Raw genomic sequence first — 18307 nt, 5'->3', positions numbered from 1 at the left:
GATAGGCTCATAAGAGTAGTGGTTGATGGGCAGAAATCAGAGGCCCACAGTAATAATGCTGGAGTCCCTCAGGGGTCCATCCTGGGCCCAACTCTCTTCTTGATCTACATCAATGATCTACAAAAACACATACTAAAATCATTCGTTGACATCTATGCTGATGACACGACCATCTACGGCAACACATCAAAGGCTGTAAATGAGAAAGTTCTCTCTGATTCTCTCTCCTCAGATCTTGAGCGCGTGATTCAGTGGGGGAAGAGGTGGCTGGTTACCTTTAATGCATCTAAGACCAAGCTCCTATCATTACATCATAAACGCTCTGATCCCCATCTGGCATCGATTGAAATGAATGGCTCTCGTCTAGAGGAGGCCCCATGTTTTGATAAGCTTCTGGGTTTGACCTTTACTCCAGATCTTAAATGGAACACATACATCAAGTATGTGGCCAAAGTCGCTGGGAAAATGATGGGATCCTTCTACCGCTCCAGAAGATATCTCCCTAATGATGCAATTCTCTATCTGTATAAAAGCCAAGTACGTTCAAGGATGGAGTACTGCTGCCACATCTGGGCAGGAGTTGCTAAAAACAGCCTATCCTGCCTTGACAGAGTACAAAATAGACTTTGTGGCTTGGTGGGGGATGCCCTTTTCTCCTCCCTACAACCTCTCTCCCACAGAAGAGACGTTGCGAGCCTATCCCTGTTTTATTGTTATTTCCATGGCAAGTGCTCGTCTGAGCTCCATTCTTTGGTTCCCCCCCCCCGCCAATCTTTCACGAAAAACACCCGACTAGCTGAAACCACTGTCAATAATTTTCCCCACTCTTTATCCGTGCCTAAATCAAAATGTAGATTCCATGAACAAAGCTTCTTTCTTAGAACTGTACGGCTGTGGAACTCTCTGCCGCTTGCCTGTTCCCCCCCACCCTCGAATTCAACTTGGATGTCTTCAAGTCCAACACAAACAAATTCCTGATGAACCGCCCCCTTAAGTAATGACACCTTATCAAATCCCCAATACTAACTATTCCTACGATACTATCCCATTGATTACTGTACACATAATAACCCTTATCCCCGAGTGGCTCCTGTGCCTTGATAAGTGGTGACCCCCATGTAAAAAATGAAAAAAAAAGATCAAGAGTGAAGGTCAGTCCCAGAAACTTATAAAAACATGGAGCTTCCGAAAGACGAGAACCATTCATTTCAATTAGGGCGTGATGGGGATCAGAACGATTATGATTACAAATGGGGGGGGGGGACTATATACTGAAGCTCAGTTGAGTACTTGCCATGAAAATGATAGAGCAGAGATCGACTCGCAATGTCTCTTTTGTGAGAAAGAGGCTGCAAGGAAGAGAAAAGGACATCACCTGATGAGGTTTTTTTGATCACCCAATGACCAATCAGATTATAGGACATAATCATTTCTATCGGACCTTTTAAAGGACGTCATCTGGAAACGTTTAAAGAGCCTCCAAACAACCACAAAGAAAAACACTACGCCCCCTCCCTTTTTTTTTTTTTTTGCATTTGTCAACCAGACACTCCAAGTACAGCTATCATCAGTTGACGATATACACCTTCCCAGACAAGAAAGAATTATTAATAGCCAACACTGACCAACTTTGTTGAATTCTTTTCAACTAAAAGACAAATTTACAGTTGTAACTTCTGGCCACATACACTAAACTGTGTATACAATATAAAAGCAATAAATTGTGTATAGAACAGCTTTCTCTTTAATAGTTTTTTTTTTTTTCAAAATATTGCAGAGTCTTGTAATCCAATATCATTTTATCTGCAAGTTTTCTTTTTCTTATACATTATATTCTAGCTACAGTGTGATCCGTAATGTATTTTTTTTTTAACTTGACATGATTGCAGCTTTGATCCAGGTGAAGACTGATTTTATGAAGATCATTCTGTAGGGTAGGGTTTTTAATGGCTGTTGGGTGTCATCCCTATTATCAGGGAAGAACTACTTAAAGGCATACAGTCATCTTTCTATTCTAATTGTTTCTTCTCTCAGATGCCTAGAATTTGAAATTACCTCCCTGTTTCCTGTTTCCCTGACTGTACTAACATACAGAAATTTATACGTAATGTGAACACACATCTAACTGACCTTAAACTATATCCGATGGTGAGGCCCCAGCTTGCAGGCTTTGGCGAGTGTGGAGCTATTATTTAATTGCCATTGCTCCCAGGTCCACTCTGACTCAGAGTGATAATACCTGTTAGGGTCCCAACTATGGGTTAAATAGCAACCGACTTAAAAAAACAAAACAAATATACTTTATTAAAAGATTGTTCTTCAAAATCACTGGATTCGGCATTAAAAGGGTTGATATGCCATAAAACAAAAAACAAGCAAATAAACAAGCACAACTCACTGCTCAACTCCGTACAGTCCTCTATTAGACATGATCCCAAATCCCAAGCCTCTTATGTCCAAGTGGCAATATATCTTGTTTGGGGGTGAAAAAAAGTAAAAAGTAAAAGAAAAAAAAAGTTAAGCTTTTTTTTTCTCCGTGATGGAAGTGTTGTTTAAATTTATATTGAAATGCCAATACAATACAGATTTTGTTTTGTCAAAACAAACATTTCTTTGTTTAAAAAAATCAATTTTTTGACGATCATATTTCAATCTAAAAAAAAAAAGTTTTGGTGAAGAGAAAATAAAAACGTTCGTTTGTAAATAATGTTTTAAAAAATATTGAATGCATATTTTAATATTCTTACTTTTGTTTTAAAAAAAAAATACACAAAGAAAAATTGTACTTGCATTTACATTTTTCAACTAGTATTCAGGCTACTTTTAAGTGTGCCACCTTATTTGTATAGTTTACCTGTTTTTTGTTTTTTTTATATTGCCACTCAAAACCTGTGTGGGTGTATAAACGTGTTGTTTTTTGTAGTTGTTTTCATAAACAATCCTCCAGGTACAGTGATTCATAATTGTTGTTGATTTCATGCTTAAATTGAAGGCATTTATTTCTCTCCTCTGGGGAAAGATGTGACGCAAGAGTCAAAAAGTAGAATTAAAAAGTCAGCACCCCTGAAGTTGAAGGGGGACCCTGCAAAATATGTCTGGGCAGCCCCATCAGCATTACTTAGTAGAGGCGTCTCAGGCGATTAACCGTAAACTAACCCCTTCTCAAAGAGAGAAGGTAAAGCTTGGGAGGGTGAATTTTCTAGGGCTGTACAAGACCTGCAATCAATAGGGAGAAGGCCATTTCAGAAATGGTTTTGACTCTGTTGAATTTGGGTCAAGAGAAAAAAAAAAAACCCGTGAAACTGAATTGAGCCTTAATTGAATAAGAAAAGTGGATAAGCAAATATAGACGATTTTTTGTCACACATACACGCACACCCATGCGTGCATATTAGTGATCCAGATAAGTTTATGTCCACATGGTAAAAATCCAGTAAATCTTTCTGTATATTTTTTATTATTTATTTGCGGACTGTTATCCTTATCTTTATACTTGTTGTTTCACAACGTTTCAGCCAACTATTCCTCTGGGTTTCATCAGGTCGTAAACCGCGATGGGATAAGAATGCTGAGTCTCTTAACTATATCTTTAGTAATTATTGCCTTCCATAGTTGTCGTTGTCTCACATTTTGGCCAACTAATCCTCTGGCCGGCTTTAGGTAGGATTGAAACTGATATCTTTAGACAATGCTCACCTTGAACTGTAGAGATTCAACATCTCTATCCGCTGAACTATGGATAGTGGATAGAGACATCGCGTTTAACTATCTGACGAAGGCCAGAGAAATAGTTGGCCGAAACGTCATGAAACCACAATTATAAAGATGAGGATAATAGTCCACAAATAAATAAATAAAATATGCAAATTACTCATCTCAAAGAATTCTAATAATTAAATAATAAATTCTTTTGTGGATATATAAACATGTGCAATAATAAATAAAGCTGTTTATTGGGTATAAAAAATTTATTTAGTTACACATTTGCAAATATATTTCAGTCACAGCTATAAATAGTTAAACCTTTTTAGATCAAACCTTTATTCAATGCGATTAATTTGACAAAAAATAAAACAATCATGCTTCAGTTGCCATATAAAGAAAGGGTAGTAGAAATTTACACAAAAGGATACAATAGCTCAGTCAAGCACTTGTCCAAATTCACTTTGAATTGATACACTGTTGATACGTTTATTACCTCTCTTGGAAGTCTATTCCAAAGTCCAGGGATCCTAATTGAGAAAGCAACCTTTCTCTGGTTCAATCGAAATCAATAGTGAAATAGTTTCTTATGGTGTCAGCGTTAACCTCTTTCTAGTGTACAACATTAGGATCTCATCACTGGATATAATTTTATGTCATAGCAAGTTCCGATCATATTTAACCAGATCAGTGGATCTGAGAGTAATGGCATATAAGGTGACTCCATAACCCCAAAATCTCAAATTGGAGCTTCACCATTAGATATAGTTCCATATGAAATTCAAAATAAATCTGTCTAACCACTAAAGCTCTGACTTAGTGAAGATCTCTTGACCAACAATTTTTTCAGATCAGATACTGGAAGAGGGGATGGTTTGATATTGCTACTCTGGATGCAATGAACTGTAGATTGAGCCGTGATGCAACTGAATCGTTGGAAAGAGCTGAAACTGCACAACTTCCCCTCTCACCCCCCCCAAAATATCTAACACACTATTGCATAATCTAATTTTGCTGACTCTAAAAGATGTTTTGAACAAAATAAAAATATTGATTATTTTTTTCTCATTTCAGCATGATTCCGAGTTCTCTTTTCACTTCTTTGAAAATGTCAATCTTTAGAAAATACGTTTTGTTTTTTTTTTGTTTTTTTTTGTTTTTTTTTTTTTGCTAATGTGACACATTTAATTTAAACAAATCAATTGGATGAATTTGAATCTGTTATCCAGAAAGTTTTTATTAGTCAACAAAATCTTTTCAAATCATAACGTATAAAAATTTCAAAACAATGCAGGTATTCAAAAATTAAAAAATAATCTTGCCAGAAAATAAATGTTACATCTATTGAATTTGTTGGATGTCAGTTTTCCATATTTTTTTTTAGTGGAATTCCCTTAAATTGCTAAAGCCTCTCATAGATTAGTCAAATGTTCCTTTTTTTTTTAAAGAAGAAAACAAAAACAAAAAAAGACTGGATTCTCATGTATCTCTTGTCTCTCTGATTCTACTTTCGCCTTTTCTAGCTTATATGCCCCTATTCCGAATTCATAGCAGTGGGCCGACATCAGTGGACTTGTTTTTGGTACCAAAACGGTCATTAACAATGTTTTTTTTTAAGTTTAACCTTTTTCAAACCAATATAAATTATTGCACAGCAAAAATAATAAAATTAAAACAAAGATCATTTTTCTTATTTCAAATTATTTAATTAAGTAAAAGACGCCATTTTTTTCCTTGATTAAAAATCTATTTTTTTCATAGTATTTTCAAGTTACTCAGTTTTTATGATATTTTTGTTTATTAAATTGTCAGGTAATTTGCTGAAATAACTTTAAATTTAGTAATAAAATTTAAAAAAAAAATGGAAGTTTTTACCTCATTAGATAAATCGAAATAAGAAAAATAATTTTTGTTTTAATTTAATTTTTTTTGTACAATAATTTATAATTCTTTATAATATGTTAAAAATTAAAAACAAAAAAAACATTGTTAATGACTGTTTTGGTACAAAAAAGTCCACTGATGTCGGCCTACTGGTACGAATTTGGGATGGACAATGTGAAGGTTGCCAACATCCTAAGTGAAAATGATTTTTTGTGGAACAAACTGGACTCAAACTTGGGACGAAGCCCTGAGGCAAAGTTTTTAAAAACCCGCTCCCTGTTTATTAGGAGGAGCGAAATGAAAGCTACAGTCTGATATGACGAAGTCGACATTGAACAAACGTTACTTAGCTCTCTTGAGACAACTGGCTTTCGGCCTGTGATTAGAGTCGAGTTTCGCTTTTTTTTATACTGAAAACCGAATATAACGCGTGCCGATGTGGGAATTGTCGAATAATTAACGTTTGAAAGTCAATAAAATTAAATAGACAGGCGAGCTCCGTGGGTAACTCTGAGATATTACAATTTATAGATGATATAAAAAGTTTTAAGAAGTTGTGAACCGAGCAAGCGCTTCTCTGAAAGAAGCCTTTTGTGGACATTGAGGAAAAGCGTATATACATACATACATACATACATACATTTTCGCTTTTATATATATATAGATTGAAAGTCTATATGTTTATAAAACAAAAACATTGGATTACACTAACTTAGCGTACAATATTATAGAAATACAATTTCTTCAAATAGAAATTCTGTTTTCTTAGATCACTATCAATCACAGACAGTCACAGAATATCAGAAGTTCCATGAAAAAAAATTAAAATGGTTGAATTAACTTGACTCTAACTTTTATGAAACCTTATAATCTCTGGTTCCCCCAGCAAGAACTCGTTTGTGGAACACATTAGCAAAGGACTGCTTTCCTGCTGTTTTGTTAATTCATCATTTTCAATCTTCTAATAATATTCTTCATCATTTAACTGACAATTTATTTCATCTCATTAGCAATTATCCTCGAGTGGCTTCATGCATTGATAAGTGACAAATACTTGATAAACAAAAACTTTATACTTTTGCAGTAAACAAATACTGAATTACGGTAATTATAATCGCTTAATTTGATGAATATTAAATTCCCACATAAGATACATACTACATATAATTACTGACAATTGAATTTAAATAATAATGAAAAAAAAAGAAAACCCAAAGTAACGTAATAATTAATATGAGAATGTAACGCAGTGGTTACCAGTAGAGTCTAATAATTAGAACGTAACGTAGTGGCTGGCATACGTAATGATTACAACTTATCCATCCTATTAACCTTTATCCTCAAGTGGCTTCTATCCCTAATAAGTGGTGATTCATCAGTATAAAAAAAAATTGTTTTGATTAAAAATATATTTAACATATCTACTACTGGATCATTTTTGTTGTCATTTTTGGAATTTATACTAATTTCAACATGATATCTAATTATGTAACAATATTTTCACCTGAAATGCGCTGGTTTAAAAGATCACTAATCTGCACAAGCACCAAGATTTTTTTTTTTTTGTGGGGAATGCTGTAATGGGCATTAATACAGCAAATGCCATGAAAAATGGTTGAAATTCATCTTCACATTTTGCTTCTTATGCGATACAGAGTCGTTCGGTCAGTTTAACAATTTTGCGATATTTTTGTTTTACGCCATTGATATTTGTTTTTCTCTCTTTGCAGGAATATTCCACCAAATCTCACTCTGTGACAGTAATGACAAATAATAAAGAAAAATACCATTGCATTCTTCCAGAAGAAAGCGCCAATAATGTGAATGTAAGTATATGTTTCTTTGAAACGATTATAAATTTCATTCCACATGCGCATGATTTTTTAAAAACTTTTTTTGAGAGACAATTTCTAAGATAAACTGAATTTTATCTACTCAAGGAATTGGAGATCCATTTAATTAATAGGGCATTGTTTCTGGACTATCTTCATAAAGTGGGAAGGGAATAATAATTACGTTGACACACCATTAGATCACTGAAGTTAAGCAACATTGTGCCTGGTCAGTATTAAAATGGGTGACCATTTTGGAATTCCAGGTGCTCTCTTCTTATCTCAGCATTGTTTTCAGTCATCCTGGACTTCTCCTGTCCACTGGACTCAAGCAAGGCTGGTTCATGTAAATTGTTAATGTATATTTTAATCTATTTTTAAAATTTATTTTTGTATCTATTAAAATTTATTTTTGTATCTATTAAAATTTATTTTTGTATCTATTCTTAAAATCTATTTTGTTAATCTATTTTTATCTATTTTTAAAATTTATTTTTTAGTCTATTTTTATAATCTATTTCAGAAGAATGAAAAAGATTATGTTCAGGAAACAGCCAGTGAAATCATGCAGAAAATGTTTGATCAAAAATTATGTTCATATCGAGTAAGAATTTTCTATTTTATTTATTTTCATTTGTTTGTTTTTGTGTGTGTATGTAGGAATGGGGGGTGGTGAAATCTTTCTACTCTATAACTTTTTATTTTATTTATTTATACTGCTAAGTGAAACCCGACGTTGTCTGGGATTGAAAGAAGATCAATGATCGTTCTACGCTTTCAATACTTTTATTGTCATTGAAATTGGTGAAATTGTTCATTTTTCAATCAAATCACAAATGAATTGATTGCCTATTGGGAACTCATTGTGGAGCTACTGATCCACAGGAATCTGCTAATGCTACCTGAGTTGAGAATTTATAGATTTCTTACCATCTTCTGGATTGCTTTCTTGCAGACTTTATTATTTGGCTGACCTCTAAAGTTTGGACTATTTTGTCTTTATTATTTTTAAATCTGTGTGTATATATATATATATATATATATATATATATATATATATATATATATATATATATATATAAAATAAAAATGACAATTAAATTTACCAAAATGATCCAAGATGGTAAAATTAAAGTATATTATAAATATTAAAGAATTAATATTTATAAAATTATCTCAGCCAGATATAAAAGCTCGATAAAACCAAATAGGAAATAGAGCTTATAATATGAGCAAACAGTTAATGAAATATGTTAAGAAACACTTTGAAATGAGTTAAAAACACATTTAATCTGAAAAGGAAACACTAGATAAATGGATAGTCCTTAATCCGCGGAGTTTCGAAGAAATACTTTCCTTCTCATCAGAGGGTAGGAATTAGCAAAATGCGGGATCGGATTTTGCATGCAGAAGTATTTGATGAAACAACAAGTAAGTCAAAGATCTTACTTGAAAACAAAAAAAGTGAAGCAGAGGGAATATGGTGAAGAAAAAGGTGATTACACATGAATGGATAGTCTGGTGGAAGATAAAAACATCCAGTGACGGTAAAATCCAAATGTAAAACTTCAAGAAAGTTAAAAGAATTTCCATTTGTACAAGTAAAATCCAAAGACATCCCGTAATTGGAAGAAGATGGTCCATAATAATCCAAAGGCAGAAATCCATGGAATAATTCACAAAATGTGTACAAGGAAAAAAGAAAAGATTCCAATAATATTAAAGAAAAATAAGATATGCTTTTCACTCTACTTCCAAGACTTTTCACTCTACTTCCGAGACATAAATATAAATAAGAAAGATCTTATAAGATATTTCTTATTTATATATATATATATATATATATATATATATATTACAAAGGAATCCCCCACTTATCAAGTCCCAGAGGCCACTCAAGGATAAGGGTTAAAGAGTGTACATTAGTCAAAGGGACAATATAGTAATCATTAGAAGTGTAAATTTAGTAAATTGGATTAGTTAAGGGGAACGGTTCATCAAGAATTTGTTTACGTTGGACTTGAAGACGATCATATTGTAGTCAGTTGGAAAGCAGGCAAACGGAAGAGAGCTCCACAGGCGTGCAGTTCTAAGAAAGAAGTTTTGTTCATGGAATCTACGTTTAGGTTTAGGGACAGATAAAGTGTAGGAAATTATTGATAGTGTTTTCAGCTAGACGAGTGTTTCTTGTGAATGTTTGGTGAGGGAGGGGGGGGGGCATAGATTGGAGCCCAGAGGAGCACTTGCAATGAAAATAACGATAAAGCAGAGACAGGCTCGCAATGTCTCTTTTGTGAAATAGAGGTTGCAGGGAAGAGAAAAGGGCATCCCCCACTAGGCTACGAAGTCTATTTTGAACTCTTTGATGGCAGGATAAGATCTTTCTAGCAGCTCCTGCCCAGATGTGGCAACGATACCCCATCCTTGAACGTACTTGACTCTTATATAGGTAGAGAATTATATCAGCAGGTAGATATCTACTGGATCGATAGAAGGATCCCATCATTTTTCCAGCGGCCATGGCAACAGATTTGATGTTTGTGTTCCATTTTAGATCAGGAGTAAAGGTCAAGCCCAGAAGCTTGTTAAAACATGGAGCCCCCAAGACGAGAGCCATTCATTTCAATTGATGCCAGAGAGGGATCAGAATGTTGATGATGTAAAGATAGACACTTGGTTTTAGATGCATTAAAAGTAACCAGCCACCTCTTTCTCCATTGTATCACATGCTCAAGATCAGAGGACAGAGAATTGGAGAGAACTTGGTCGTTTACGGCCTTTGATGTGCTGCCATAGATGGTAGTCATCAGCATAAATGTGTACGAATGATGTAAGGATGTTATTTGGAAGATCGTTGATGTAGATCAGGAAGAGATGTTTTTTTATAAGTTTCCAGACTTTTTTATATAGGCATTAAAAATAGTCAGACTCTTGAAAATTCAGTATGTTATTGCTATACATCTTATAAGTTGACAGACCAATTTTTATGATGCAAAGTTTAAATGAACAGCTACAGCAGGAATTAGAATACACCCTATTAAAGTCTGATTGTCAAAGCTGGTGAATTTCAAAAATGCAATCTGAACATGAGAACACTTTAGACAAATGAAATTTTGTAAAAAATATCGCAGAAACGTATGGAATGCTTCAGACTGCTTTTGGACCATCTTGCATGAATCAAGCATCAGTTTTTGAGTAGCATAAAAGATTCAAGGAAGGCAGGTAGTCTGTAAGGGATGATGAGAGGTGTAAGGCAGTCAGAACACCAGAGTTGATTGGCCAAATAAATAATTTCATGAATAAGGGTCATCGTGTCTATAGTGACAATAAGTGCACAGTTTGATGTCAGTGTGAGAACTGTACACAATTATTCATAGTGAACTGAAAATGCAGAAGATTTGTGTAAAGTTTGTCTCAAGGGTGCTCAGAGAAGATCAGAAAGGAAGGCATTTTCATGGGCATCAAGACAGTTCCTCACCCTCCTATAGACCAAACCTTACTCCTTGTGACTTTTGGTTATTCCCTAAGCTGAAAGAAAAACTTAGCAGTTGTCATTATGAGACAATTGAGGAGATGAAAGAGGTTGTGATGAGGATCATTGACACGCTCATACAAGAGGACTTCTTTCTATAAGTTGTCAGAATGGTACAACAAGTGTATTGTAGCTAAAGGAGATTACTTTACTAGAGTTTCATGTCTGTACTATAAATAAAAGTGCCTATATAAAAAAAATTTGGAAACTTATATAAATCCTCTCGTATATATATATATATATATATATATATATATTCATTACTGCTTATTATACAGGGTGTCCCAGAAGTCGCGCACCATATATTTATATTTTTTTTGTTTCAGATTTTATTCGATATGGGCGAGAAATTAACAATGCAAGAAAGAGTTAAATTGATTTTTATGTTTGGAAGAGATGGGGCTACATACCGCTCGGTAGCTAAAGAATTCAACCGCACTCATCCCGAGCGAGAAAAACCATTGAGCTATACCACTGTCTGCCGTTTGATCAAGCGTTTCCAAGAAACAGGTTCAGTTGCTGACCGCGAGAGATGTGGTCGACGAAAGAATGTAACTGATGAGGAAACATCAAATAGTTTACCAGAATCGTCCACGCACTCTTTATGATTTGAAAGATGCGATAATAATTGAATGTCAAAAAATTACTACTGAAACCCTCATTAGAGTAAAAGATAGTTTTATAAAGAGAATCGATGCATGTATTCAGGCTGAAGGTGAAGAATTTGAGCATCTATTGTGATTTTGATTAATAAAATTGATATTCATTGATATTCATATTTGTTTTTATATAAATTTACATGGTGCGCGACTTCTGGGACACCCTGTATATATTATACTCGCAGGCCACCCGGCATTGGCCAGTCATAAAATGTTTAAATATGATATTTTAATTTACGCAGATTTCGTATTATTATACAGTCAATTCTCTATTGATTATCATATTGTACCCAAGATATAGAAGTGATTTTAAAAGTATAAAAAAATGACTTGGATGCCATTAGTTCGAATTGAAACCAAAACAAATAGTTCTCCAGCCTTATATGTTACCGCATCACACTTAAATCAATATGTATACAAAAACTGATAAAATAATGTTTAATCTAAAAGGGGTCAATGTTTGTTTTTTTTTTTCTTTCAATTTTGACCCTTTAGTAGCTGTTTTTACTGGCTAAAAACCAAAGCGAATTTGTTTCACAGGCCCAAATCCTCTATATAACAAGTTTCAAGTCTATAAACTAAAAATTTAGGGAGGCGTTTTGTAGAGACCATCCACACACACAGAGATAAGGTCACTTTTATATATATATATATATATATATATATATATATATATATATATATTAAACAAAAAGTTAGATGTTATACAAAGCTGTCTTCATAGAAATAGATTCATGTTATCACGCCTAAAACCTGATTAAAGTAAATTTAAAAAGGAAAAATTTACAGAATATGGTGAGGGTGAAATGTAAGTGTGGAAAGAGAATGTTAAATTTAATACTAATATTTTAAAATGCTGCAATAAATAAATTAGATCATCAACTTGACATATAGAAACTACAATAATTATAACCTAAATAGTGATTTTAATTTTAATAGTCGTTACGAGTAATAAAATAACACCTGAATAATTTAAATAACACAAGAATGAAAATAATTAAGTAACTGCAAGATATGGAGACAAACATATTAGGATGGATTAAAATAAATTTAATTAAAATATAAAGTTGAAGAAAATTAAGTGAAAAATTGAACTGAGATTGTTATAAAGAAGATAATATTAGAATTATATGCTTGAAATTTGACAAAGGTGATTAATAAATACTAAAGTAAAAATATTAAAATATGAATGCCTGGAATTTTGATAAATTGATAAAAATTGACAAAATAGAGGTAACTCCCTTAGAACATGAAAATATGAAATATAATGATGAGTAAGATAAAAAATTAAAATAAAATACTTAGATCAGGTGTTGGAAAATAATTTCTCAACTCGCACACACACACACATGCAGTCATAAGCATATGCACTCTGGCACTAATGCACACACACACACACACACACACACATACAATGCATTAAATTTTTATTATTATTGTCTGCTCATCAAAAACAAATGTATAAACTTATTCATTTAAATACGCCTAACATTTCTCACTGAACTTATTACAATGAAGCTTTGACAAATGATAAATTTATTCAGATTTAAATTTAGTAATAATAAAACGTCAGAAAGGATTCCTTTGTGACGTCATCAAAATTGACACCATCCTTTCAAACAGAAATAATATTGTTATTTTATTTATTCGTAATTTCTGAATTATAATCTATCCTGCACTGACTTGTACAATTAAGACTTAAGTAATTTAATCATAGCAATATTAATAATGCATAATTTTTATTTATATTAGTTGTGTGTTCTATATTTTTATTTGTTATGTGTTATATTTTTAATGTTGTTGATTAATTGCATATACTATGTTAGCTAAGGTCATTCAGTATGTTGTCTATTTTCTAACTTGGGAGTCAGTACTTATCAAGGCCCAAAGGCCACTCGAGAATAAGGGTTAATGAATCTAAGGTGGTAGTGTAGTAATCATTAATGGTGTAAAATTTTATTATTTATGGGAACGCACATTGAATTTAAAGGCTACCATGTTGTATTCAACCGGGAAGTAGCACAGCAGAACATTAACACTACTGCAGAAGAATAAGATCTTCCCCAACCCCCACCTCACCTCCATCTCATTACAATCTATTGTTGGTGACCAGGATCCTGGTGGCTGAGCAATCCATGTCTTCGTTGTCTAAATCAGGGGTTCCCAAAGTGGGCTCCACAGAGCCCTAGGGCTCTGTGAGTGAAGCTGAGGGGCTCCAGAGGACCAAATGCTATATCTGGAAAAATTAAATGGCTACAGAAATTTAATTATTGATCTTTTTTTTTTTTATTGGAAAGCGATATGATATATAACTACTGGTTTAAAGAGTTTCATGAAAAAGAAAAAGAAATAACAAAAAATGCAACAACTTTTGATTAATCAAAAACAAAAAAATCACGGAACCCAAAAAGCATTAGTGTTAAAATTTGAAAATTAATGTTTTTCATATTTATTTTAGAAACTGTTTTGTTAGTGCTCAATGAAAAATCTTTGCCCTGCTCAGGGGCTCTATGGTGTCCTGAAGTTTGGGAAACCCGGTCTAAATGGTCACATGATTTGCAAAACTCTAATGCCATTATGGGTTCACAAAAAGTGCAGTGGTTTGTCTAGAAAGTTGACACCAGATCCCAACAATAAGTGACACATTCATTTGTCTGCTGAATGTAACTGGATTATGAATTTAATATTCACCAAAAGCTTCCTCCTTCAAAAAGGAGTCAACTCAATCTACCAAGGATGAATGCTGCATCAAATAAAACCAGAGGCAAAGTTGGATTACAACCGTCTTGTTGTCAATCTTGACATTGCAAGCTATCTCTCTCATTACGAGGAGGATGGTATATTACTGCTCAATCATTGGAAGTCTTCTTTTTTTTCTTTTTTCAGTTGAGGTTGTGTTGCAAGTGACACAGTTTACCTTTCGATGGCTAAAATAAAAATGTTTAAAATACAAATGTTTAAAATAAAAATGTCTAAAATAAAAATGTTTAAAATAAAAATGTCTAAAATAAAAATGTTTAAAATCGGTTTCACATATATTTCTGTGCATACACTCACCTGTATTAAAAAAACAAAACAAATAAAAACATTTTAAGTCAATCAGATGCATTTCTCTGAATTTATCAAATTTGCTTTTTTGATTCACTATGAATGCATAAAAAGCCAGATTTTTTCTTCAATGAAAAGTTTGGGTCAAAGTCAATGGCAGAGCTAACATCATTGTTACAACCACTTTGTCTCTTGGTCAGGTGTTGGGAAAGAATTTCTCAACACATACACATGTAGTCATAAGCATATGCACTCTGGCACTAATGCACTCACAATGCATTAGCTCTTCCTCATTATCGTCTGCTCATCAAAAACAGATGTACAAACTCATTTAAATACTCCTAACATTTCTCACTGAACTTATTACAATGAACACAAGTGAACATAGACTTTTATTAATGATTTTTAATCAAATCTAATTTGTGCAATTGAGTGAAGAAGTTTGGATCATGATTTTTCCGACCCGCATATAATTCACGGACCTTAAATTATCAACTAAGACTTCCTAGATATCTCAGCTAATCAATCCCATTTGTTCTACAAGAACTCTAAAAATATGAATTTCGTTTAATATTTTGTTTATTTATGTGAATTCATTGAGATGAGTAGTATTTATTTATTTTATCTCTTGACTGCAATTACTGCCTTCCATAGTTGTTGTCGTCTCGTTCTTCGGGGCCCGTGATGCAGTTGATAAAGATGTTGAATCTCTACGGTTCCAGGTGAGAATTGTCTGAAGATAGTGGTTTCAATCCTACCCAAAGCCAGCCAGAGGCTTACTTGACCAAAACGTGGTGAGACCACAACAACTATGGAAGGCAGTAATTGCTGTGGATGCAGTCAGGAGATTCAGAGTTCCTATGCCGTCGTGATTACCACCTGATGGAGGCCAGAGGAATAGTTGGCCGAAATGTCGTGAAACAACTAAGAAAAGATGAGGATAATAGTTCGGAATAAATAAAATTAATTTTGTTTATTATTTTAAAATTTAAATTATGTATAATATTTCTTTCTCATTCACAAAATTTGAGTATTATCGAAAAACTGTTTTCTTTTAAAAATGTTTCTCTAAAAGTGTCTTGCCACAAAATCCTCCCCAACTGGAAACCCTCCCAAAGTTGCTGCAGTGTGGAATAAACTGCCAGAAGTCATGGTCAATCTACAGGCATAGAAATCGATGAAGATGGCACTGGATGCATCATGGTCATTGATCATTGGATGATTACTCCTTGTGTGTGTGTGTGTGTGTGTGTGTGTGTGTGTGTGTGTGTGTGGACATCAATACTTCCCAACAAGTTTTTTTTTTTTTTTTTTTTTTTTTTACTTGGGAGTCACCACTTATCAAGGCCCAAAGGCCACTCGAGAACAAGGGTTAATGAATATAAGGTGGTAGTGTAGTAATCATTAATGGTACAAATTGGGTAGAATTTGATTATTTACGGGCACATCGCAACAAGAACTTGTTTACATTGGATTTAAAGGCCACCATGTTGTATTCAAGCAGGAAGCAGAACAGAGTGTCACAGGTGGGCAGTTCTGGGAAAGAAACTTTGTTCGTGGAATCTGCACCTAGATTTAGGTACAGATAGAGAATGGGGAAAATTGTTTGTAGTGGTCCAAGCTAGTCGAGTGTTTTTTGTGAAAGTTTGGCAAGAAGAAATCATAGTTTGGAGTTCAGTCGAGCACTTGCCATGAAATTACATGGCTTGTTGCACTTTGCTATGTTTTTTCCCCAACAGATTTGATTTGATATAGCAGCTGTGTTAGGAACATGATGGTGTGTGGTGGTGAGTGCAGGACACTCATTAAAGGTTCACTCATTCATCTTCAGCACAATGCCGAAGCAATAATCAAATGGCAATGCAAAGTTGAGTCAAATCAGATTGTGTGTATCAGCTGTTTTCAAGGCTGAACATACTAAAGCATGATGAGCTCTTGATGGTCAGTCAGCTATGGTCATTTGGCCAAGTTGAGAGGAGTGATTCTTGAATAAGAAAATTCACAGATTTTGAGGTGGAAAGCTGGGGAAAGTTGAATGATTCAAGAAAACTTGTGTTTAAACTATCAATAAGTATATATATATTATTTATTTAATTTTTTTTTTTTTATGGAATTTGAACCGAAATCAGTCCTCAAAGAATGCCAATGCAGGTTGCTAGAAAACGTTAAACAAGACTATAAAGTGGATGTGTACATAAAATTGGATTCAAATATTTTAAAAATAGACGTTTATTAAGTAAAGATTTACTGAATATTTGTCACTTTTTCATCCTTATCATCATTATCATTTTAACATTTGTTTTACATGTTGGACTGCATTGAACAAAATTGACTCTGGCCAGGTCTCTATTTATACTTCTTTCTCTAAGGTCCAATTTTATTATCCTTCCCATATTTTTTTTTTCCTTTTCCTATGAACTGAACCTGCTACCTCAACTGCTCTGCATCTACTAATGAAAAACTTCTCTTTCATTCTTTCAATGTGGCCATACCATCAAAGTCTTCTGTTCTGCATACATCTCTCTATACTGTTGAGATTTAATTTTCCTTTGAGCTTATCAGACCTAAGCCCGTGTTTAAGCCTCACATTACACATCCATTGTATCATTTTTATATCATCTTTCTCTGTAACACGTCCTCAGTTCTTATTATATATTTAATCATGATTTTGTTTCTTATGAGACAGATTGACAGTTTTTGGACGTATGAACTTTGCCATGGACGATATATGAGGCAATACCACGAAAACAAAGATTTGGGAAAGGTCAGTTTTTTGTTTTTTTTTTACAAAATCTTATTTCTTTTTTTACTGTGTTTACATGAAATGGATTGCATACTGAACGAGAAAAAAGGGGTAAACGGAATATAAAGGGCTGCTGAGTAGGTGGCAGGTCATGTGCTCGGGTAAATTTTCACAAATCCTGCATGCTTCATTATCTAATAATTTTATATTCTGCCATGTTGAAAGATAGGTAAAATGGGCATGCCAATCCAGATCATCAAATCCATTCAGTTTCTGAATTTTAGAGATAAAGATTGATTGTATAGGTGTATTTTGGGCGTGACCTGCACTGAGGATTGAACCATCAACCTCCAGAAAAGTGTAACTTACAATTGACTTTTACTACTTTATCTACTATGCCAGCAGTTTTTGCAGGCAAGATACATCTGAAGAAGGTCAGAGATTACATCAATCAAAACGTTGTGAAAAATAACATTCAAGATGAGAACAGTAGTCGGAAGAACGCAAATAATATGAAGATTCATTCTGTTTATTGTTTGTTTGTTGTGCCCATTTGTGAAGAGACAGCTCCTTTTTTTTTTTTTTTTTTTTGTTTTAACTATTTTTTAAATTGATCTCGTAATTAAAAGAATATTTTCTAAATTGATCTCGTAATTAAAAGAATATTTTGCAGAACATTTGCACAATACATGATCAATCTACAGATCAAGTTTTGTCAAATCAGTTGCCGAAAATTCTCTCTAAACACACAAACAAATATAATCCATTAGACATCCTCTGAATGCTTTACTCTCCTGGGATTTGAATCATCTTGCAATTGACTAAACGTCCACAATTATTAACCATCTTGCTAATAACAACCCTAAGCACCATTTTTTTTTTTTTATCTCTATGCATCTAATATATG

The 18307-nt window shown here is 33.5% G+C and overlaps 1 protein-coding gene across 1 annotated transcript in view; it reads left to right on the top strand.

Annotated features, from left to right (window-relative positions):
- Positions 1-18307, top strand: part of LOC145260305 (endoplasmic reticulum lectin 1-like) — a 70240-nt gene that overhangs the window by 7916 nt on the left and 44017 nt on the right. The window contains exons 2-4 of the mRNA XM_080118193.1: positions 7317-7412; positions 7942-8022; positions 17344-17421. Of these exons, the coding sequence (XP_079974319.1) occupies positions 7317-7412; positions 7942-8022; positions 17344-17421 (255 nt within the window). The remainder of the gene's footprint in view (positions 1-7316; positions 7413-7941; positions 8023-17343; positions 17422-18307) is intronic.

Source organism: Euprymna scolopes, chromosome 36 (genome assembly GCF_053919585.1).
Source record: "Euprymna scolopes isolate OS-2025 chromosome 36, ASM5391958v1, whole genome shotgun sequence".
Taxonomy (NCBI): domain Eukaryota; kingdom Metazoa; phylum Mollusca; class Cephalopoda; order Sepiida; family Sepiolidae; genus Euprymna; species Euprymna scolopes.
Note: the sequence above shows the minus strand (reverse complement) of the source record. Positions and strands in the feature narration are given on the sequence as shown.